This window comes from Rhodnius prolixus, unplaced genomic scaffold, assembly GCF_049639745.1.
Source record: "Rhodnius prolixus isolate KJV_2025 unplaced genomic scaffold, Rpr scaffold_12, whole genome shotgun sequence".
Classification (NCBI taxonomy): Eukaryota; Metazoa; Arthropoda; class Insecta; order Hemiptera; family Reduviidae; genus Rhodnius; species Rhodnius prolixus.
Genome location: NW_027411635.1, coordinates 15,604,810 through 15,628,987, shown reverse-complemented (window position 1 = coordinate 15,628,987; position 24,178 = coordinate 15,604,810). Strand labels below are relative to the sequence as shown.

The 24,178-nt window shown below is 34.6% G+C and overlaps 2 protein-coding genes across 3 annotated transcripts in view; one reads left to right on the top strand and one right to left on the bottom strand.

The window, feature by feature from the left end:
* The window catches only part of su(r) (dihydropyrimidine dehydrogenase su(r)), a 39,251-nt gene extending 35,268 nt beyond the window's left edge, over positions 1-3,983 (top strand). The window contains exons 17-19 of the mRNA XM_074143039.1: positions 1,704-1,922; positions 2,003-2,160; positions 3,711-3,983. Coding sequence (XP_073999140.1) covers positions 1,704-1,922; positions 2,003-2,160; positions 3,711-3,765 — 432 coding nt within the window. The 3' untranslated portion in view covers positions 3,766-3,983. The remainder of the gene's footprint in view (positions 1-1,703; positions 1,923-2,002; positions 2,161-3,710) is intronic.
* A 3,780-nt stretch (positions 3,984-7,763) lies between these two features.
* LOC141461753 (T-cell acute lymphocytic leukemia protein 2 homolog) overlaps positions 7,764-24,178 on the bottom strand; it is a 22,186-nt gene continuing 5,771 nt past the window's right edge. The window contains exons 1-3 of one of the 2 annotated variants that reach the window (XM_074143053.1): positions 20,156-20,301; positions 16,258-16,532; positions 7,764-9,457 (exon numbers count right to left, since the gene is read on the bottom strand). In XM_074143053.1, coding sequence (XP_073999154.1) covers positions 9,223-9,457; positions 16,258-16,532; positions 20,156-20,158 — 513 coding nt within the window. In that variant the 5' untranslated portion in view covers positions 20,159-20,301 and the 3' untranslated portion in view covers positions 7,764-9,222. Of the gene's footprint in view, positions 9,458-16,257; positions 16,533-20,155; positions 20,302-24,178 lie in introns of those variants that run through there. The other variant, XM_074143052.1, reaches the window with a different exon arrangement.

Here is a 24,178-nt window from a genome sequence, read left to right as displayed (position 1 = left end):
ATTTGGGATAGTCAAATAAGTTCACATGATAAACAAACAAATAATCAATCTTTATGTTCAATCCTTGGTTAATGATATGAATTTGAGACTTATCTTATTTTCTTTTTACCTTGGAATCCAAATGTGTCATATTTTCGAAATTTTTGTTACACAGGAACTACAAAATACCCTTTGAATGAAAATTCAAATTAGTCTGTTGGTGCTTATATAGGCATCAATTACAACTTTTGCTTTATTGTTTTTTAGATTTGGTTTAGGGATATCCTTGCCTATACAATACTAAAGCCTATTTATTTATTTCAAATATAAAGTCTAAAATAATGTTTAACATTTACAATTATAAGAAATTAATAACTTGAATGATTGTTACATACATATACATACGTATACAGGGTGACCAGAGTTATATGCTCCACCCACTTTTTTTTTAAACGGCGGGAAATTTCGAAAAAAGAAAAAACACGTATTTAATCATTTTTAGTCTAGTTTATTTTCAGTGATTGACCCATTTTTTCAAACCCCTGTATCTCGAGATACAGCATCCAACTTTTGTTTTTCAAATGGAACGTTATATTTTTTGTTGCATATTTTAATAGTATTTGAGCTCCTAAAAAAAACAAAAAAAAAATTTTTGAAATCGGTTAGGTTTTTCAAAAGTTATGGTAGATTCCATCTGGGGAATTGGCTATTCAGCCTACGCCACCGCGACACCCCAAGGATCTATTGTGGCAAAAGTTATGGTAACTTTAAATATATAAAACAAATTTCACTTTATTGTCAAAATTACGTCATTTTTTTTAAAGAATCTATTCAAACTGGGCACAATCAACGGATAGGCAAGCCAAAACTCTGGACTCCCACGCCTTGCTTGTAGCAGCACTTATGGTGGCGAAGTCAAGATGTAGGCAGGTTAGAGGTATTCGACGTTCAGGTTGTTTTTTCTACAACCGTTTGGTGTGGAGTTTTAAGAAATTAACTAATATAACGGCCCATACTTCTACAGAGAGAACTTAACTGGTGAAAGGTATCTAACTTTTTTTAAGAGACATTTTGCCAGTTCTGTTTGAAGATGTTCCTCTACAACGTCGGCTAGATATGTATTTTCAACTAGTTAGTTGCCCGGCACATAATGCGAGAGTTGTTCGAGATTAGATGGACAGAAATTTCCATGAAAAGTGCTTAGGGACTCATTGTCTCATCCAGTGGCCACCTCGTTCTCTGGACTTAACCCCAATGGACTATTTTTTTGGGGATACCTAAAAAAAATAAAGTGTACAGTAACCTTAATCCCGTGGCTTCAGTAGATGATCTGAAACGTTGAATAACTAGCCTGTCTAGATCTTGACTTCGCCACCATAAGTGCTGCTACAAGCAAAGCGTGGGAGTCCAGAGTTTTGGCTTGCCTATCCGTTAATTGTGGCCAGTTTGAACAGATTCTTTAAAAAAAAATAACGTAATTTTGACAATAAACTGAAATTTGTTTTTCATATTTTAAATTACCATAACTTTTGAAAAACCTAACCGTTTTCAAAAAAAAAATTTTTGTGATTAAATACGTGTTTTTTCTTTTTTCGAAATTTCCCTACGTTTAAAAAAAAAGTGGGTGGAGCATATAACTTTGGTCACCCTGTATTTATAAGTAAATAATTCTCTTTCGTCACATCTACCTGCTTAGTGATTTTCGTCTACTTTTCTCTGTTTAGACCTTACCTTATTTTGGAAGATATCAGGAAACGAGGGAACAAGAGATATCCAAATTGAAGAAAAATAGTGAATTACCTGGAAAGCTGACAAAAAGAATTGTTAACGAGCCTTCAAAACATATGCCCAGCATTCAAGAAATCATTGGATCCAGTCTGGATTTCATTAAGACTTATAAGTCATTAGATAACAACGAGCAAGTCGTAGCCTTAATAAATGATGTCAGTGTGAACTAACAACTTATAATCTGTCTAATTTATTGATTTATTTTGTTTATTTATTTCATTTAAAATATGTTTAGGATATGTGCATCAATTGTGGAAAGTGTTATTTAGCTTGCAACGATTCAGGTTATCAGGCGATCAGTTTCGATGCCGATACACATATTCCAAAAGTGACTGATGATTGTACAGGTTGTACGCTTTGCCTATCCGTCTGCCCGGTCATCGATTGTATCACGTTAGTAGTATAACCTTTGTAATTTTTTTTATCTTTCAGCTTCTTTATTAACTTTCCCTTTGATTTCATACGTATTCGATCAAAAATGTTAGCAGTGTAGAACCGTAATAGTGCTAAAGAAGTGAGTTGTCCACAATGGTTTTCTTTCTCCTTATATGTTATTGAAGGACCACCTTTTAACCACTCTTCTTTAATTTTTCAGCTCCTTTAAATCTCTTTATATCTTCTGAAGCTTCTTTAAATGTAGACTTCCTCTGTTCTTTGCTTCTCTCTGGTGACCAATAAAAATCTAGCTTGGGATTCAATTTCTTTTTATTCCCACAAAGTGCCCGATCCACCTCTTAACGCGTAATCTACCACTACTATTCTAAATTTAAATACGAGCAATTTAACCAACAAACCAGCAGGTTTGTTGTCCTAGAGCAGGGATGGCCAACTTTTTTGAGACGTGGGTCAAATTTTGTTCATACTAGCTCTTTAGTGGGTCACTAATGCCCATTTGCACAAGAGTTAAGTTTAAAAATTTTAAACTGAATATTTTCAAAACTAAACATCTTTAAAATTCAGTTGGCTTAACGGGGTAAAACAGGACGAAACAAGTGCTGTGGAAGTCTCTTTTTACAAACATAACTGAACAAAACCTTAAAAAAGTGTGTTTTATTTGAAGAAAAATCTAAATACGGTTATTTGCTTTGGGTTGTCGATTTTTTTAACAAACAAAATATGAGTAAAATTATACATTTTATTTGATATTTTGTAAACACTTTTGCTTTATTTCAAATACTACAAAAGCATTTGTCGTCATTTGCATTTTAGAACTGTAATGATCAAACTAAAGGATATAGATAACATTTAAATTGCTTTTGTGTTAATGCGTGATTGCAAAAAAAAATACAGATAGAATATAAATTATCCACACAATTAGAAAATCTAAATCAACCCGCGTAAACAAACAAATGGTTGCCTAGCAATTTTGGGTCAGTGAAAAAGCTTGCGCGGGTCATAGGTTCGCCATCACTGTCCTAGAGAAATAGACTTCTCATTGTACTTCAAAATAGAACCATCGGAAATAAAACAATGCCTACCCAACGTTGGTATTTGCAATTATATGCCATACTATATCTGGACCATGTATTACTTATCTAGGACGCAGCTGTGTAAGATGGATATATTTCAGGCTTATTTCAGAAGCTACTCTTTAAACCATTACTTTTCTCTAAAAATCAATGTTTCCGGGATTCACTGAGATTCACCTGCTTCACTCTCAGCCACTTAAGTGATACCTGTTTCTGGGAAAATGGTTCTTTCTTTAAAATTTGTAGAAGCACTAAATGTGCACTCTTTCATTTATAACATTTTTTTTGGGAGGGGGGAAAGTCATTTTTAGAAGAGGGTTTCGAAGTATCCTACCTTTCTTAGTGAACTTTGATTTTTAGAGAGGTTTCTGGGAAGTGATCTTTCTCAGAAGTACCGATTTTGTTATAATATACCTATTTGATGGTAAAACAAATTTACTGATTATTCAAAAGCTTTATTTCATGCTTTTTTAGGATGGTGAAGAAATCTTCAGCTCATGTTGTAAACCGAGGAGTAAAGGCACATTAAGTGGTAAATGTTAAAAACTGAAATTTACCAGGAGGTGGTGATTCTTCTCTGTTTAAAAACAACAAATACTTCTTTCGCGAAGCTGATGATTGCTACAACTGACAGGAACGAAACATCAGCATATTGTATTATTGAAATATGTAATAAATCATCTGAGAGGAAAATGTTTGTAGAAATGTACAAATAGGAAATAAATGTTCTATTTAATATTCCTTTTATTTGGTGCTTGGCATTTTTTAATATCAGTGAAGATAGAATTAGAAATCAAAAGGTATTCTGTCGAGTGTAGAACGGTGATTTCAACGCAATAAATAATGGAATGTAGAAAGGCCAAGGTTGCATATTCAACATGTTCCTTCTGGTTACTAATCTGTGGTACAGAGCGTTAGGGTACGTTTACAACGGAGCTGTGAGTATAGATGATAGCAGAGATGATAACTGATAGAGTAAAATATAATCGCTGATTAGTGTGCACAACAGAGCTGTGATACATGCAACATGTCCGAGAAGTGAAGAAGAGTTTTTATGTTCAGCAGCAACGAAATGGTATATTTTAAAGAAAAAACGCTTTAGAAAATATCATGTACATCCCATAAATAAAAAACGAAGTACTTTGGGTGAATTTCACTATTTATATAAGGAACTTAGAAATTATCCGGATCGTTTTTTTGAATATGTGAGGATGGGTCCACCCACATTCGACTATATTTTAGAAAAAATAAGGTCAAAATTAAGAAAACTTTGGAAAAATTGTCATGGAAATCCTATAGCCATAGAAGAAAAACTAGTGATTACTCTTAGGTAAGTAATGATTTGATTGAAAAGCAACAAATAAATACACATGAAAATAAATGTAAGCACGATTTAAATAACAAAATATTGTTTAAAAGTAAATAATAAAATAATGAGTAAAGACAGCACTAAATAATTTTTCGACGTCCATTTTGAAGCTCCGATACTGGAGTTCAGCTAGCAGAAAAATGAAAAATTCAATTCTATCATCTATGCTCGTTTATAGCAGCGAGTGTGAGTCACTAGTCGAAGCTTCGTTATGCACGCTCACATAAGAATGTACTAGGTTATTCTATAAGCGCTGATGCATCACTGCTATCATCTCCGCTATCAGCTCCGTTGTGAACGTACCCTTAGACAACGATAACGACCGTTCAGCATGGTTACCTGAGGAGAATTCTTGGGAAAATCTTTCAAATCCTTGGAAATAATAAAATAGGAGAAAATTTGAGAAGCAAACAATTTTGAAGGTCCAAAAATAAATGCGTATAAAAGCAAGCAACTTAATCAGATCATAGGTGAGATCTAAGTGGTATTTCCATTCTTAACGATTCAAAGAAGGCAGCGAAATATAAGAGTTATTAACAGAAATATTTGAAGTCTTCCAAAGAACAAGAAAAAAAAAAAGTTACGTGTGAGCCCGGTGATGAACAATGTCCCTAATAAGAGAAAATTTGTGTCCAAAGACCGGCCGATATGTAAAAAGAAGTCTACAGGCACGAAATGACCACTCATGTAGCATTAATACAAATAATACTTAAAAAAAATAGGCGCCACGGTAGCCGAGCGGGTTAAGAGGCGAGACCTGTAAAGCTAATATGTATTGTGGTTCTGGGTTCGATTCCCGGTCTTGGCCTTGGATTTTATTTAATGGTTTAATGAGAAATAGTAAAGTACGTTTGCTATTCGCCTCCGTCCACGACACCTAGTAAATGGTAGTTGGACGTTAAGCCCCGCCTGAAAAAATAGGCGATTACTTTACTTACTTTACTTAAAAAATATAGAGTTACTTTTTCTCAAAATAGGGAAAAAAATAAATAGGACTGGAAAGTTTCCGTTACAATTAAAAAAAAACAACCCGTTAAAAATAATTGTTCAAAAATAGTGCACTATAGGGAGCTCTCATATCAAATACAAATCTTCCCCTGCAGAGATTTTATGCGGGGATTTGAACTGCGGATGTGATAATGCGACCCAACCGGCTAAGTCAGACACGTGCGTCTAATAGACCGCTATCTCCGCATATAGGATACCACTATTTATTAATTGTGCTGCAACTGTTTGCTAGTGCATCTGCTTCAGTATTTTTATTTTTAATTTTTTTGGTATACGATAGAAACACTCTAGCCTTCGAACATCACTCCCCAGATATTAATTATGGCCAAGGAAAACAATCATACAGTTTACATACTTTAGTAAAATAAGTATTTAAACGTGTCAAAAATTAAGAAAAGTATAGATTATTAGCTTGCAGCTATTTGGAAAGACATTTTTTCATTTCATCATTCATTTTCAGCTCAGAAACTCCATTTTCGCCCAAAACAAGGTATGTTCAGTATTTAAACAAGGTTAGAAACCTAGCTCTATTACTGTTAAATTAAATATTTAAAAAAAAAGAGATCTCTTTAGTTTTATTCTTACCGGCCCGAGTATATTTAAGTATAGAGTTAAATTCTGTTGCAGAAATCTATCTTTCTACCAGTTCGTAAATTACAATTGATTGGGAAGCGTCATTTGTTTTTGACATTTGCACGCTTTCGAAAGAAAGAAAGAAAATACAGTACAACCTCGATTAACCGGCCCTCGGTTAACCGGGATTCCGGATTAACCGGGATCATGTTGAGTCATCATAAGAACAACTCAGATCGGCGCCGAAAACAAAAATTAATTTTCGGTGGCGACAGGAAAACCTTTTTGTCTTCCGATGTAACATAATTGTAGGCGTGGCAGCAACTCTTTTATACCTGATTTTCTTGAAGGGTCATTATGTATGTTATGTATGTAAAACCCCGAAATATGGTGCAATTAGTACTGAATTTCTTGGGATTTACCACGCTCTTACAAAAGACCATGGGTTTTACGTGTCGTAAATGGTTGATTTTCAACTTCACCGTTATATGTAAATATTTTTATGGATAATTACGGGCATTATTTCAATCTTCCCAGAGAGCAGCCTAATCTCCAGCTAGTCTTCAGTGTTAATCAGTTCCGTCCTACAGAAAACATCTTTCGTTTGCCCCCTTTCGGTCGAATTTTTATTTCACTTACGCAATGGAATCCGTTAAGAAAACTAGGTGCTAAATGTACAAATGTACTATGTAATACTGTGTATTCGGTTTAACCGGGATTTCAGTTTTCCAGGGTGGTTATGGCCCGGAGGTCAGCCCGGTTAATCGAGGTTGTACTGTAAATTTATTATCCTGGGACTACTGTCCCTAAGAATAAAAACATCTACAATTGGAGGCCCTATTGGATTGGCCTGTATTTTAGATCTTTATATATATAAAAAATAGGCAAGTATTTACAAAAATAAGAATACAAATTAAGGAAATAAATGCATTCAATTATTATTTCGGAGGAAGCTGAGTAGAAATGAGATAATTAAACAGAAGGGATTTAAAGATCTTTTCTGAACTTTCAAGTTTACAAACAGCGTCTTTTTGAAAAGTTAATATGAGATCATTCGAAAAACATTTGGGTTACATTTTAAACGATGACTTCTTTTAGGGAGTAAGAGATATTTCGGGGCTTTCCGTGCATCGTCGAACATTAGTTACAGAATATTTTATCGAATAACAAAGATAGATTTCTACAATGAAATGTAAACCTAATTCATGAGTATGGTTTGATTAAACAATTCTTGAGACAAGCAATGAAGTTATTTCCAATAATATAATAGAAACAAATACCTTTTTTAGAAATCAAATAATCTTTAACACAGATTCTGACTAGTATTTGGTATTTAATCATTTATAACTATGTTGAAATACTTTTTTAGTGTAAGTCAAATTTTTTAATCACAAACCTAATGAACTCTGTAGAAGAAAGAAAATCCAAAACTGTCCAGAACTCCAAAAACAGATACGCTACGATAGATTAAATCAACGATAGTTTACAAAGTTATCATTAAAGAATAAGGAGAATATAAGAACAGACTTTGTTGGACAAACTGCTAATAACTTAGAATGAATGGGAGAAAGAATAACACCGGTTAATAAGTTATATTACTGAAACTAAATTTTACAATATACATATTAATCATAAATCAAATTTTAATTTTACATAACTTTAGTCTTATCGGAAACTTCATTCTGCATTTCCCTACAGTCTAATTTAAAAATATGTACAAATTGTTTTCTTATGATATCATCTATTTTAAGTGCTTAGCATTTCATAAATGACTTGAGAAAAATACCTAGTCTTGCAAAAATACTGATTCAAGAGTTCAATTAATGAATGCTGGTTATGTTGTATACACGATTATCTAGATAGCCACAGTCAGCACCTTATTCATGAATTTTTAAATGCTGATTTGAATGAACTTTTACTGGTTTCATTAACATGGAGTAGAGAGATGTAAAGGGAAAAAATGCTGTTGTATCAGCTCTTGCATCAGTTTGGGCGAATCTGTTTCTAAAAATTGTCGAAACTATTCTCTGGGAGTTAGCCGTGTCTTTATTTCTTTTAACCTTCCGTTTTTATAACTCTTTCATTCACCGTCTTGGTTTAGATGCAGGTCTTAAAGTAGACTTCGTTGAAGCTGAGGCAGTCTAGATCTGCTGAAATCCTCAGAATGGACATTTCAATAAATTTAACGTTGGGATTAATTAAGAGCAACTTGATAGGGAATAAGTGGCCATCAGAGAATCAACAGGCCAAACATTTAATCTGATCTAAAGTTATTTGTGACTGAACAGGTCTAAAGTAGTTCAAGTCTTCATTGTAAAGTAATGCTTGGAAAAAAAATCCGAAATAGAAGAATGCCATTTCAATACTTACTTCCTGTAAGGCGGGAATAGATTATAAGTCCAAACTTCTTCCCCAATTTTCATGACTGCGATTTAGGTAGCAGGGACTGATATTTTAAGTTAGGTTTCCTGATCCAGGTATGCGTGTAACCTGTGATTAGTCACCTGTGTAATGGAAATGTTGATCTTAAATAGGCTGTTGGACATGATCTGGGCGATCACTATTTAGTGAAGTGGCCTGGTAATATTCTCTTAAATGCAAACCTTGGTGCTTTTAGGGCTGAAGTGGTGGTTACTTAGGGCTACCTCCACGAAGACCCATCGGAATGTGGTTGCAGTACAGAACTAAATCAACTCAAAACCCCTTGTGTAGATTGTGTCAAGAGAAGGTGGAAAACTAACTCATGTATTCTGGGTTTCATTGTACAGCCTAAATTTGTGCTATGAGGCCTTTGGCACTTGGAAACTATACGATAGCAATGGAGATGATGGCAATTGGTGGGCTAAAACTGATACTTTGATAATTTTACTGATTTGCTAATTGATTTTATGGGACAAGGTATGCTCTAAAGTACTGCTTTAGAAATAATCATAAGAGTTGCTACTTGTGAATGTTACCTTTCACTGCAGATGCTTTTCGGAACGGTGAGAGTATTTACCAAAAGGACCGTGGATGATAGGTAGCAACCGGCTGTTATTAAGAGTTAGGGAAATGACACTTGTGCTGTGCTGGTGCTGAGTGCGGTGAATGAGGTGCAATCATGATGAGACCCGGCTGGAAGAGAGGCCCGCCTTTGGTCGGCAGCTTGACGAGGCAGCCCAGCGGCTGGCCCAGGTAGTTGCAGTTCTGTTGGCTGGAGATGTTGTTGTTGGTGAGTTGGGAGTCGGCATCCTCTTGCCAAGCAAGCACCCCGCTCAGCAACTTGATGTACCTTCACATAACACGCACACTTCATTTCTTGAATAGAATAGAATAGAAAAGAAATTTATCATTCTGGGACAATTGTCCCCTAAGAATAAACACAGGTACAAATAGAGGCCTTAATAGTTTGGCCTGGATTAAACAGAAAATAAATAAATAAATAAGTATTTACAAAAAGTGAAAATAAAAATAACAGCAGAAATTAAGGAAATAAATTAAAACAATTAGAATTTCGGAGGAAGCTGAATAGAAAGGAGATAACTGAATAGACGGGATTTATTAAAGATAGATAGGGTAGGAGCATGGCGGACAGATGATGGCAAGGAGTTCCAGAGAGAGGTAGCCCGTATTAGGAAGGATTTGTCAAAGGATGAGGTACGGTGAGAGGGAATATAGAGATCAGATGAGCGAGATCTAGTATTACGGGAATGTATCGATCAATTAAACTTAAGGAGTTGAAAAATATAGGAACGCCTTTGAGACTGGATGACTTGAAAAAGGAAAGAAGCCAAAAAATATTAGCGGCGATAGACAGGAAAAAGCCACTTCAACTCATCGTAGCAGTGCGAAATGCGAGAGTCTCTGGAAATGCTGAAAATAAATCTTATGAAGCAGTTCATGAGGCGCTTGAGCTTAGCTTCAATATCACCAGAAAAACTGGCCATACTCTAAGCAACCATAGTCCGAAATGGGGGAATATAAGAGAGGAAACTAGGAGTTGTCGGGTCTTAATTGGAAAAAAGTGACGGGAACTATTAAACTGCTTAAGGATATGGATGGAACGACGAGAGATTTGGGAACATGGTTTTTCCAAGATAGGTTTTGGTCCAAAAGTGATACCAAGGTTTTTCACAGAGAAACAATATTTTATAGGGATATTGTAAAGGAAAAGATTAGGAAGAGGAGCCAATGATTTAAGGAGGACATTTTAGGATCAAGTAAATTATTATTTCGTACTTTCTTTTACCCTTTGTAAGAGATTACCCTTTGTTTTTCGATTACTTATTAGTTATGTGTATTAAGTTTAGATTTAGTACTGCCATTTTTTATTTGTAATCATTTCTAAACGACAGGAGTTATGTCTGTAAATATGAAAATTAAAACTAATTTTTGGTCCACATATGCCGTTACCTCTTATTCTTTCATGTTTACATCTTATTTTTGGATATAAATTATGTTCTTTTAGGAGCTAACTCTAAAAATACAAGAATAAAGAGCAAAAGCATATGAATGAAGCACGTTAATTGAAGAATATTCAAGAATATTTACAAATTTTGCATAAAAAGGAATAGGGGTAGTGAGAATTGATGTTACTTCAAATTTGGAACTTAATACATTTTTTAACTATTAAGTTTTTAAAAGATACAGTCTCTTTTAATAATTGGAAAATTAGATATAATCATTGAATGAGAAAAATAGATTATTTTATACAAATTCATGAATTATACTCGTAATAAATAACTTGAGTGTAAAAAAGGACGTGTAATCAGCCACTTCTTCAGGTATCTTGACGTCCCTGCGGATACCCCAGTCTAACAACACGAACAACATTTACACCGACATCCGAAACACTCACACTAAACACATAGGGTCTGCAGAGATAGATAGTTGCTGGTGTGTAGTAACTTTATTTGGCTTAAACTTCTTAACTCAACCCAAGGTACCATGCGATCTGTGCTAAAGCATGAATGTTTAAAATAAGAATAAAGATTTAAGTCAGCGTATTGCTTGGTATTTGTACAGGGTGTACACGGAGGAGAGGTCGAAACTTCGGTAGATGATTCAGCAGCTCAAATGCAACCAAAAAATATTCTATTCACTTTGGCTCGATTCTCAATAGTGTCCAAGATATTTACATTTTTAACTTTTCAGTCGATATTCGGGTTTTCCACCCATAAAAACGGCCGTAACTTTTCTATCCTTTATTCTACAACAAATCTGCTTAGTCCAAACGAAAGAGCATTCATCATAAATTAGGCATCGCGAATTCGGGGGCAATGTTTGTAACGATTTTGGGTAGGCATCTATTGTATTTTACTACTACTGCGTTTTATTGCTACTGTATTTTTTACTTCCGTTTCATTAAATAATAATTGTTCAAAACTAAAATGGTTACTTTTCTTTTTGTTCCTTCTCCAAAAATTGACATACGAGTAAATTAATAATTTGATATCAGTGAAAAGTCGGTCACGAAACTTCCCAGTTTTCTGCATTTACACCCCTCTGTTCGGGGCAGGGTTTTATTAAACAAAAAAACATATGATCTTGAAGCTCAATAAATGCGCAACTTTTTCTGCAATCGGGTGACTCCTTGATTCATTAATCATTGAAAAAATAAAGTTGAAAATGTTTAGCAGAAATCATCGAGAAGGAATTTTGTAGACATTAAAGTAAAAATTTAATAGTTTATAAGAAACGTTTTAAGGCTCTGGATTAAGCATATCTATAGGAAATTTAATGCTTTTTCGTTTTGGAAAAGGCAGAATTGTTGTAGGATAAAGAATAGAAAAGTTACGGCCGTTTTTATGGGTGGAAAACGCGAATATCGACGGAAAAGTTAAAAATGCAAATATCTTGGACACTATTGAGAATCGGGCCATAGTGAATAGAATATTTCTTGTTGTATTTGAGCTGCTGAATCACCTCCCGAAGTTTCGACCTCTACTCCGTGTACACCCTGTTTAGAGTGATGATAAGATTACGTTTGCAATGCATAGAAGCTTCATTTTAGCCCACTTCTCAATGCTTATTAACTGTTCAATAAAGTATATACGAGGTGTGTTCAAAAAATAAGGTGAATTTTCATTTTTCTCAAAAAAGATTTATTTATTCATCGATTTTTATTTTGTCTCCTTCAAAGTAGTCCCCCCCCCCCTCAGATATAATAGATTTGTGCCAGCGTTTTTTCCAATCCTCGAAACAGTTCTGATATGCACTTTTTGGTATGTCCTTGAGCTCTCTCAGCGATTCGGTTTTTATCTCCTCAATCGTCGCAAAACGCCGTCCTTTCGTGGGACTCTTCAATCATGGGAACAGGAAAAAGTCGCAGGGCGCCAAATCTGGTGAATACGGTGGCTGAGACATGATAATGTCATTCAACAATTCCTGAGCGATGCTCGTGCGACGGTTTTTTTTTTTATCAAAATTCAGCAATTTTGGAACGAACTTCGCTGCCACACGCTTCATGCTCAAAATTTCCGAAAAAATTGCAGGACATGTGCCAACCGATATGTCGACATCTTCAGCAACTTCTCTAATTGTGATTCGACGATTCTTCTCAACATTTTCATCGGTTGTTGATGTGCTGGATGTGCGTCGTCATTCACATCTTCTCGACCTTCTGTGAAAAGCTTGTACCACTTGTAAACATTTTTTTGACTCAGTGTACTCTCACCGTACGCCACTCTCAACATTTCAAGTGTTTTTGAGCACTTAATTCCATTTTTTACACAAAATTTGATGCAACTTCGTTGATCCATTTTTTTCGACAGAAGAAAATCGCCGAACTCGCGAAACACTTGCCTTATTTATGCCTCTAACATACAAACTAAGCATGCTATATAGCTACAACTTTGAAAATATGTTCGAGACAAGTGTACCAACATAAAAAAAAAAAAACAATCGAAATTCGAATGTACGTAGCCCGCGAAATTTGAAAATTCACCTTATTTTTTGAACATACCTCGTATATTTATCATCAAAAAACATCAGTTTAGAATTAAGCGTGGAGACTCCCCTCTTAAATTGAAGCAAGATGACACTAGCTCGGAGATGTTTATACAGAGGGCTGAAAGGAAAGTTAAAGTTCACAGCTTCAAGGCTGAAATCCTTGTAATTCAAAATTGAAAGCGATAAGTGTTGAAGTGAATGAAATAGAGGGAAATCTTTATCTCTTGAAAACACTTCACTGGCGGAATTAATACTGCCAACTGTTCAACCCTCTTGACATTAGCGAGCTTAATTATTACAATTAATTTACAACTGCTTTTACACTTTTCTCCTCATCTACTTCTACTCCCTCTTTTAGTATAATTCTCTCCTATTATTTTTAATTTCTTTGCTTAAAATTAAGTTTTAACCAAACTATCCATTTTATTTAAACTTAGCGTTGAATATGTAATATGTGGAGGTCAGCTTGCAGAACTACTTTGCGCTGTTGTGCCTCAAGACAGTTTAAGTGGCACCCGTCGAATTCACAATCCATACGATGGATATACCTATTCATGCCCAAACTCAAATCTCTATTACATTATATTAAAAAAAATAAACTTGGAGCTCATTGTAGCTTTTTATCAAAATTGGAGAATTAAATTTAACACTGCTAAATACGTATACAAAATTTTTACGAAGAACGACCTACAAAACCGATACTCATCAACAACAATACTTCTTCGCAAGTTCAGTACTTAGAACAGGGGTGTCAAACTCAACTAAACCACGGGCCACTTGTTGGCAACAGGCAAGATTCACGCGGGTCACAACATATTTACAAATTTTTCCTAGTTTTCCGTATATCTGTATTCAAGAGACTGAGAACAGACAATCTTAATTAAGGTAGATAGATGTTTATCACAGTTAATCCTGATCTGTATGACGTTTTATTTAATTTCATAGACGGAAATAGTTGCTCACACAAGGACGTACTCCAAAAATAACATAAAATTTGTACAGCAAACATTTTTGGATATTTCTAACCTAAATAAGAATATATTTTGGGAATTCCTACTTCCGTCTTTTAAAACCGAATCATTCTGGAATTCCACTGAGAGTTGCAGGCCATATGGCTTCCAAAAGTCACTGGAACTAAGTCAGCGCGTTCATACAAGCCCACAGGCTCCCCCCCCCTCCCAGGAAAGGCCCTGGGGCCACATGTAATACTCGTCTTCAGAAGTTAAACGGAAACTGGGAATTGTGTGTACTATATTGCCTCGATCCTCCGCTAAGCGCCATTTCCTTCATAGAAAACTTTTTCTATTTTCATTTTATTTCAGAGCACATCGTGGGCCACAAGAAATTACCTCGGGGTCTGCCAGTTTGACAGCGCTAACCTAGAAGCTCTACTCAGTCGTCTTACATGGAACCCTGATACAATATTTAAGAGACAGTAACAAAATAAAATATTCAGGAGACTCCTTGAACCTAAATCACCTTGAAGTTACCCAACAAACCCTTACTTTAAAAAATATTTCTTAGCAAAATGATTTTGGAGGTCCGCCAAACCTTTCAATATCCATCTAACTATATAATCCATCACCTACAAAAGTCCTTCGTAAAATTGCAAACAAATTTTATTATGTCTTCAATCGTATCCTCCGTGATGAACTTAAACTATGTCAATGAAGTATTTCCCAGCCGATTGCAAAATTTGCACACCAATCTAGAAGATTACACATATACGAGGGTCGTTTGAAAAGTCCGTGCAAAGTCAGAGAGATAGCACTACTGGCGCGTATCGAGGTTATGTTTAGTTAGTAGCATCTCTTGGAAGAACACACACCAAGTTTCAGCCAGATCGGTCTATTTCTTTGTGTTTGGCATTCGTTTGAATCGAGGAAGTCGAGTGATTTTCAAAAAATGGACGAAAAAAAATTTCGTGTGTTGATTAAACACTACTTTATGAAAGGCAAAACGCCTCAGGAGACTAAAGAGAAGCTTGATAAACATTATGGTGACTCTGCACCTTCGATTAGAACAGTTTATAAGTGGTTTCAAAATTTTCGGAGTGGCCATATGGGCACAAGTGACGCTGAACGTTCTGGACGCCCTGTTGAGGTTACTACTCCAGAAATCATTGATAAAATCCATGATATGGTGATGGATGACAGAAGAGTGAAGGTGCGTGAGATTGCTAGTGCTATGGGCATCTCGAATAAACGGGTACATAATATTTTGCATCAACATTTGGACATGACAAAGCTATCCGCAAGATGGGTGCCGCGATTGCTCACGCTTGACCAAAAACGAAATCGTGTGAAGTGTTGCAAGGACGGTTTGCAGCTGTTCCAGAAGAATCCGCAGGACTTTAAGCGTCGTTTCGTCACTGTGGATGAAACATGGATACATCACTACACTCCTGAGACCAAAGAACAATGTAAACAATGGGTTACCAAGGGGGAATCTGCGCCAAAAAAGGCGAAGACCGTTCCTTCGGCCGGAAAGATTATGGCGACTGTCTTTTGGGATTCGCTATCTGGAAAAGGGTAAAACTATTACAGGTGCATATTATTCATCGTTATTGGACCGTTTGAAAACCGAGCTGCAAGAAAAACGCCCACGATTGGCCCACAAAAAAGTCCTTTTCCATCACGACAACGCACCAGCTCACACCTCAGCAGTTGTGGTCGCGAAATTAATGGAAATAGGGTTTCAACTCGTTTCACATCCCCCCTATTCTCCAGACCTGGCTCCCTCGGACTACTATTTCTTCCCCAATATGAAGAAATGGCTGGCGGGAAAAAGATTTTATTCAAACGAGGAGGTGATTGCAGAAACGAATGGCTATTTTTCAGACTTGGACAAATCCTATTATTCGGAAGGGATCAACAAACTAGAGCAGCGTTGGACGAAGTGTATAAGCCTAAAAGGAGACTATGTTGAAAAATAAAAAAGGTTTACCCCAAAAAATTAAGTAGTTTTTATTTTTGCACGGACTTTTCAAACGACCCTCGTACATACATTCCGAACCTATTTTTTAAAATTATTTCTTAGTTTGGAAATAAGAAGAATTTTCTACCCAGTAATGCATTTGTAAACCGTTTCTCTTTTGCTGCATTAAAAAAAAAAACTTACTAAAACACCAACAATCTTTACCTGATAGCCATGCGAAGTATTTCATTCTTGGACAGCTTCTTATCTGGTGGATAGGTTGGCACTAACTTTCTTAATTCGGAGAACGCTCCACTAACATTCTGTTGTCGCCAACGCTCTCTGGTATTGGTAAAAGCTTTGCGTGAAGTTGTGGAACCACCAGGATGTTCATCATCTGAATCTGGAATGGAGTCGGCCAGATCATCAGAGAGGGCATCCTCTTCGCTGTCGATCAGCACCCGGCCGGGCCCTGCTGGCTCCATGGCCCCCACAACAGGCTGTATCCAAACATTGACTCAGTTATAAAATATCTCTTCATTCTATTACTGTTGATCAGCTATAATGTTCCAACTTGTTGTTACCTATGAGATGTCTACTTTGGATCTGGTCTAAATAACGCTTTGGCAATGGAGGCATTTAGCTAATAGTTATGTTCAGTACCTCACTTTTTAGCTATTAAGATTTTGCTAACCAAAATGAGCGGATCTAGTAGGTAACAACGCGAACATGTACCAATAATTTCTCTTACATAATCACTTCTTTGCTTTAAAACTAGGAATACAACGCAGTCGTTTTCGTAATGAAACAATACAGTCACTTTCACGTTGTTTAAGATGAGAATATGTTTAAAAAATAATTTAGGCAACATCTTTGAGCTGTTGATTAATAATTTCCGTCAATTGTTAATTAAATTATTACTTTGTTAATTTAGTTGAAAAGTCAAAAACAGTAGGAGAAACAAGTATAATTTTAGTATAAATATTGCACTTTTCGTTATCTATACTTACGAATTGCATACTTCTTTAAGAAAACTAATAGAACTGCATTGACTGCAATAAAGGGAAACGTGTTCATACCAGGTTTTTAATGTTAACTTTTGTTTGTTCAATCGGATTTAATAACAATATTCAGTAACTTAAACTTGCTTTCCAGTTCAATATTCACATTGCTGTACTAATCTGGCATTTCACATTCTTTATTTTACATTATTGTCGATTACAAGAGAGCAGATTAATGAATTTTTCAATTTCGTCAGTTTGATTGTGTGTTTGATGAAGTTAGAGCATAGATGGGCAAATGATTTAATAATTTTAAAGAGATTTTTGAGAGTGTCTTGGAAATATTTCAGATTTTCAGCTATCATTACTGGATTAATCCCAAAAATTGTTAAAAGACTTTGTGACTCTTTCTATGTCATTCCGGATTAAATAACTTTTATTTTGGTTTATTTTGTCTTTCTTTTTCTTTTTTAAAAGTTAAGTTATTATTTATGCATATTAGATAATATAATCTCCTTAACAAAAACTTACAGTTTAAAATGTTAAGTATAAGGGTTGATTAAACGCCAAAAGGTACACAAATCAGCGAGTACCCAACATTTCATTAATACTTCATTAATAGTTAAGTAATTCTACTGCATTAATTTTCATTAATAAGTTATTTTTTAGAATTTATTAGATGTCACAGACCCTTATGCTGGCCACTTCATTTATAATATTTTTTTGTTATAATTATGATAAGTCACATATATATGTACATGCATGTTAAAGTAGAAAAAGACAAAGTTAGAGTAGGCTACTGTCTTGAATTCGTCTTACCGAAATATTCGTGAGCACAAATAACACACAGTTAATAACAAGTAGATTATTCAACAAAAATTATTCATTTCTCAATTGTAATTTAATTTAGTTCCCCTAATTTTACTTATAGTAAAATACTGGAATAATTAGCTGTCCTAAAAATATGCATATCTTATTTACTTTATATTACATATATACAACATTGTGGGATGAATACCTAGATTGAGAATGTAATTGAAGAAAACTATATTATTTGCGATAAAGCCAGATAATTATTACCTATTATTATAAACGTTTGACTACTTCATAAAATAACAATTACTTTAATCGAAGAATGAACTTAAACCGACGATTTTTATTTAAAAATAAAAATAAATAAATAAAATAAACAAAATCATTGATGTAAGTTTTTTATAAAAAGAAGTTTTGAATTTTTTAGCCTCATAATTTTTTTATATTTTTTATAACGTTTTTCTTTTTAACCTGTAATTAATAGTTTAATTATTATAAATAACTAGATATTACAGTCAATCTACAGTGCTACTTGAACATATATTTTGTAGACGAAAATGGCCAGCATAAGGGTCTGTGACATCTAATAAATTCTAAAAAATAACTTATTAATGAAAATTAATGCAGTAGAATTACTTAACTATTAATGAAGTATTAATGAAATGTTGGGTACTCGCTGATTTGTGTACCTTTTGGCGTTTAATCAACCCTTATACTTAACATTTTAAACTGTAAGTTTTTGTTATTAGTTACCAGCAGTGGTGTCTAAGCACCAGAATGAGCTTCACAACCTTTAGCTTGCGTATGACAAGAACAAATACTACGACCGACAGTATCTACTGACAGATAAGTCCAACACACTTGACCGATGGAGGATGTTATTGATAAAGGAAATGGCTGACCTCAAACCCAAATAAACCGTCTACAAATTTTAGGAGAAAATAAACCCGAGTATACAAGACTAGGGTTCGAATTTAGGAGACTGCAGGAAATGGAGACTGTTGCAAGAAGTACCGTAAACGAATTGTTGGTGTTAAATTGTTATTATTACATAATAGACTTACAGAATAGAAATAATATTTGTACAAGAGAAAGCAGTATTATTTAAGGCAAGTTTTATTCTGCGAACGATCAGTTTGTGTGCAAGTTTTCAGTAACTATTCCTACAAGATGAAAATGCAAAATGTTTACTTATTTATTTATACATGCAAAAGGTATGCACCCAGTTACAATGTTAACTACAAAAAAATTAAGGATTAAAAAGCGTAAATACAATCTAAGGTCGTCTCCTAGCTCTAGATTATGGTCTATGAAGTCTTGTAATTTTGATGAATAGATCGTGGGTACTACCATGTATGTTCCAGTCTCCTGAACAGATGAACACTTAAAAAATCTTCTTTGTATGTCTTAAATAGCCTCATTGTATATTTTCTAAGAAAGTAACCAGAAACTAGAACAATACTCTAAAATAGGACGTACCAGAATTTTTGTACAAAGCTAAGGATTTTTATAGTTTTTAATTGTTCTTAGAATAAAGCCTCAAATTTTGTTTTGCATTGTTAACAGTTAGTGTATAATTTAATAAGTTTGAAAGGTTGTGTGCTTAGTACCAAGGCCCTTCATCAGAAGTTTTATCTAACAAAAGAAATATCTTGTACAGAATAATTGTAGATGAGAGAATCGTATCCGAGAATGAAATATACCGTTTTACGTAGTTTACCAGTATTAGCTGGGTTTTGTTTCATTACAACAATCAGCTAGATAATTCAGAGTATACTGCAGCAAGTCAGCACTTTGGAATTGATCTTATGATAGAACAAATCGCAAATAATCTGCGAAAAGAGCAAAGTGGACATGTTGAAAACAGGACAAGTAATGTGATGAACAGATTGAAAAGTAAAGGGCCGATCAATGAATCTTGAAGGTTACCTGTTGTGACAAATATATGTACATTTTTTTTCTAAAACATAGATTTCATTTGTATAATATAATTTTTTAACTATTAAGTTAACAGTACCAGTAAACTTTGTGGATGAATAGACAGGAATCAACTCTGTCAAATGTCTTACGAGATGTCCCAAGTATATCGAGTTCAATTTTACGTTCAGCAGTCAGAGTTTTAATTTGTATTTTGGAAAATTTGCCCTTAGTATTTTTTGAGATAAGGTTAAAGAAAATTTGGCCAGTTGCAAATGTTGTGAATTATCATTAGATTAAGTCGTATTTCTAGATTTGGAATTACGAACTATTGTCTGTTGGTGGTTAAATTAGAAAGGAATATGAAAAATATTTTTTTTAATACTACTTACCATTTGTCGAAGATGTGAAAACGTACTGATGGCTTCAGAAATAGGAAATGGGAGGATCGTTGCAACACGGGGCGGGGTTTGGTCCTAGATGCGCCAATCAGTAACCCCTGACAATCAATAAGCCCCTGATGGTGCAACCAACTGCGCGTCTTTCCAAGCGTCCGCTACATTACTGCACTTGTTACTCTTAACGTTCCCTCTCTGTATCTGTGCGCGCTTATATAGTACCTATCCCTTGTAGAAGGGCAATCTCTTTTAATTCCACATCACTAGTTATATTGAGTGTAAAACTTAACTTTTCTCAAAATGTCTGATATGAAGCAAAGAAATCTATAATACCGTTATTTAACTTTTGACCCTAGTCAATGTCAATATGAAATCTCTTTTAATTTGTCTTACTCCTTGATAAAATAGAAGTATTGTGGACTTTAAGATTTTCGATTTAAATTGTTTCCCCTTAAACATAAAATTTGAAGTCACTCGAGTACAGTTTACTCGGTTTAATTCATCATTTTACTCTTGAGAATAAGTTAAGGAATGGGGTAGCGAGTTCCTCTCACAATATGACCCAAGAGACAACCCTTTACACTTGTCAGATGAAAAAGTATTTTCATTTTCGAATACCACGATTCTGCACCGCATAATAGATCCAGTCATAACTAGCAGATGTAAATCAGAAATGGTAATGCCATGTAAGTTAATAAGTTTCTTAGTTTTGATGTTGTTTTTACGGTTCCAACATGCTGTTAATTTTAATTAACTTGCAGTTAATTCTTAGATTTTATCCGCCTGATCAGACACTTGTTTATTTTATCCCTGATCGGTTTCAGACTATCATCAAATATAGATCGAACAGTTTGCTGAAGAGATGTCTACTTTACTTATGTTTTCGTTTCACACTGCACTTACTAACTAACCTTCCACCAAACCTCAGAACCTAAATATCTGATTTTATCCACTCTTTCTATTATTTTGCCATTTTATAAGATTGTGATCTCATCATTTCTGTTTTAACTTCTTCTTAATACCAACTCTGCCCTGTTTAATGCTCCGACCACACTTGGTTCGAGCATATTTACTTCGTCTACGGCGATTCAAGACCATTGGCGTGACATTTTGCAACGTTCCGATCTAAATATAACACGTTTTAATTGAATTCTTGGTTATATCAACTCTGTAGAAGTTCTCACAGCATACCTAAGTCTTAATAGATGTTTTTAAAGATGATTCAACGGCTGTAGAACTGGGTGATAACATTTTTATAAATTATATTAATATTTTTGAAAATATTTAGACGGGAATATGAATATTTAAATATAAATAAATTTAAATTATGGGGTAGCAATGGGGTAAAATTATATAGTGGCTTACTGTTGTTATTGTAAAGTAAGTAAAGTAAAGTAAAGGCCTATTTTTTCAAGCGTGGCTTAATGTCCAACTACCAAATTAGATGTCGTGGACGAAGGCGACTAGCAAACATATTTTACTGTAAATTTCTTTTATTAACCATTAAATAAAATCCAAGGCCTAAAGACCGGGAATCGAACCCAGTACCACAATGCATACTAGCTTTGCAGGTCTCGCCTCTAACCGCTCGGCCACCGTGGCGCCTTGTTGTTGTTATTGTTTTACTATTATGTTTAATTTGTTTTTATTGTTAGTATTGTAAAATTTCTATCGGATTTATGGAGAAGATGGTGTGTCTATAGTTTAATATTATTGGATTTAATGAAATTCTATATATGTCTAAGTGTATTTGATCGGTTTGGTGGGCTAGTATCGTCAATAAGTTGGCAGATTGTAAGCATTTTGTGGCAGTAATAGAGCGTTCCAAAGCTGTTCTCTGCTTTTCTTAAATTTATCGCAGTCTAAAGATTACGTGGTTTGCATCGGAGGAGGCGACTAAAAACACATGAGCATTGTGGATTTATACTTGTGATAGGGTAAATAGTTGTGGGTAAATTTTAACCTGGTTATGGTATTGTAAAAGGTTCTATTTTGACTAAAATTGTGGAACCAAGGCTTTTTGGGTATGGATGGCTGGACGGATGTGTAGAATGTGCCTTTATTTTGTTTGCTGTTAAGTATATTTTTTGCTATTCTACGTAGAGGGATTTTTTAATGTGATTTTTTACATCGGAAGGAAGTAATAAGAGGGTGTGGAGATGAATTAATTTAATTGCCTCTTTAGGACCAAAGTTACAATTACAATACATACAAGTAAGAGATAGTAATTCAAATTAAAATAAATCAGAAGTTCAGAAGTAAACAAAAATGTTTAATTTTTGTGTTAATGATTTAAGGCGCATCAACATCTAAGGTTATTGGTGCCCGGAGCTTTTTTCAGTGCACTGCCGGCCTCCGGACAGTGTTCTCTCGTTACAGACAACACTGTCTTATCACCGAACAGTGAGCTGTAAGATGCTCACAGGTAGAGAAAATCTAAGGGTCAGCAGCTGGATTCGAACCCGCGACCTCCGCGTGGGAGTCCAGTACGCTAACCGCATAGCTAATCCCTTCCCTAATGTTTAAATTAATTTAAATTTATAAGTGCTAAGTTTAAATCAGTTTCTTCGTTGCTTAACTTAGAAACAATGAAATATTTAAGAGTAAAGATTGTTTTCTATGACTGTGGTCTCCATTTTAGGGCGATTGTTGCCCTGATGTTATCGTGAAATCCTTCCTACTGTAATTTAGGATCTAACAAATAGCGGAACCAGAATAATATGTTTACATTATCAAATTTAATTTTAATTTTGTGCATTCAAATTCTAAAATCTTATAGTGCCATACTTTGCCCCAGATTATATTTCTATAATTGAATCTCTTTGTCTCCTCAAAAAAATTGATATACATGGATTTATTTTGAAGTCTGTATGCCATACATTTTGCTCGTTTAATTTATAATTGTTGTTTTAAATTTCCACTTTCATTTTACTAATTTAATGGGGTTTTAACAAACAAATTTAACAAGCCCGATCATACGTTTGATCAAAACGATTATCGTGACAAGAAGTAAAACTGATTGGTTTAGCAAGTTAAACAAGAGAAGTCCCGTGAGTGGGCATACCATATATTTTGTAATAACTAGGGAACGGATTCGTATGTATTTACATATTTTTTTCTATGCAATTTACAGACGTTTTTCAACTAGAAGTATTCATACTGACACTTTTTAAGCTGTTTGAGTCTACTTTTATTTCACATATTTCCACATATTTGGATGTTATCGCATATTTATACATATTTGATTAAAATAAATAAATATTTCTACATATTTAATCAAAATATGTACATATTTTTTCATATTTTTCATTTTGGGCATATTTTCATAATTGGGAGGTGGTTGACAGGAACTGTGAACCACAGACTGTAGGGCCGTGAATCAGAGTGGGTACAATGGTTATTGTAATTTACACAGAATGCTGCTAAACAGTGACGGGCACTTGTTAGTTCTTTGAAGTTGTCTGACGTTGTCTGTTCTTTCAGCTCGTTCGTTGAAGTGTCCAATTCATTTCGTTCGGTCACTTAGTGTATTCTTTTTTGGGTGAAATGCCACGAACATCGGCCTCAAACAAACAACTGGTTGCTAAATATCTTCGCGAGTTTCCAGCAGAACTTTTTCGAAGTGATGGAGACATTTTGTACTGCATAGCTTGAGACAAGCGCGTTTCTTGCTCTCAACGTTCCCAAGTCACCCAACATATTGCCACCGGATCGCACATAGAGAATAAAAACAGAAAGAAAGAGAGGACGTCCTATCAAGCCTTCCTTACATCTCCATCATCAAGTAAGTCTACACTGAGTACAGATCTGTGTCGGGCTTTGGTTAGAGCAGATATCCCTTTCCACAAACTTAAAAATCCTCATTTCAAAGGATTTTAGTCGTTACAAGTCCATCTTACGCCCAGATCGTCGTCACTTTACGTTCCAACATTTGAAATTTCATGTGGTTGTAAACAATTTCGAAGAGTGAAGTTTTCAAAATTGAAAATTTAACACATCTTTTTATAAATAGTAAAA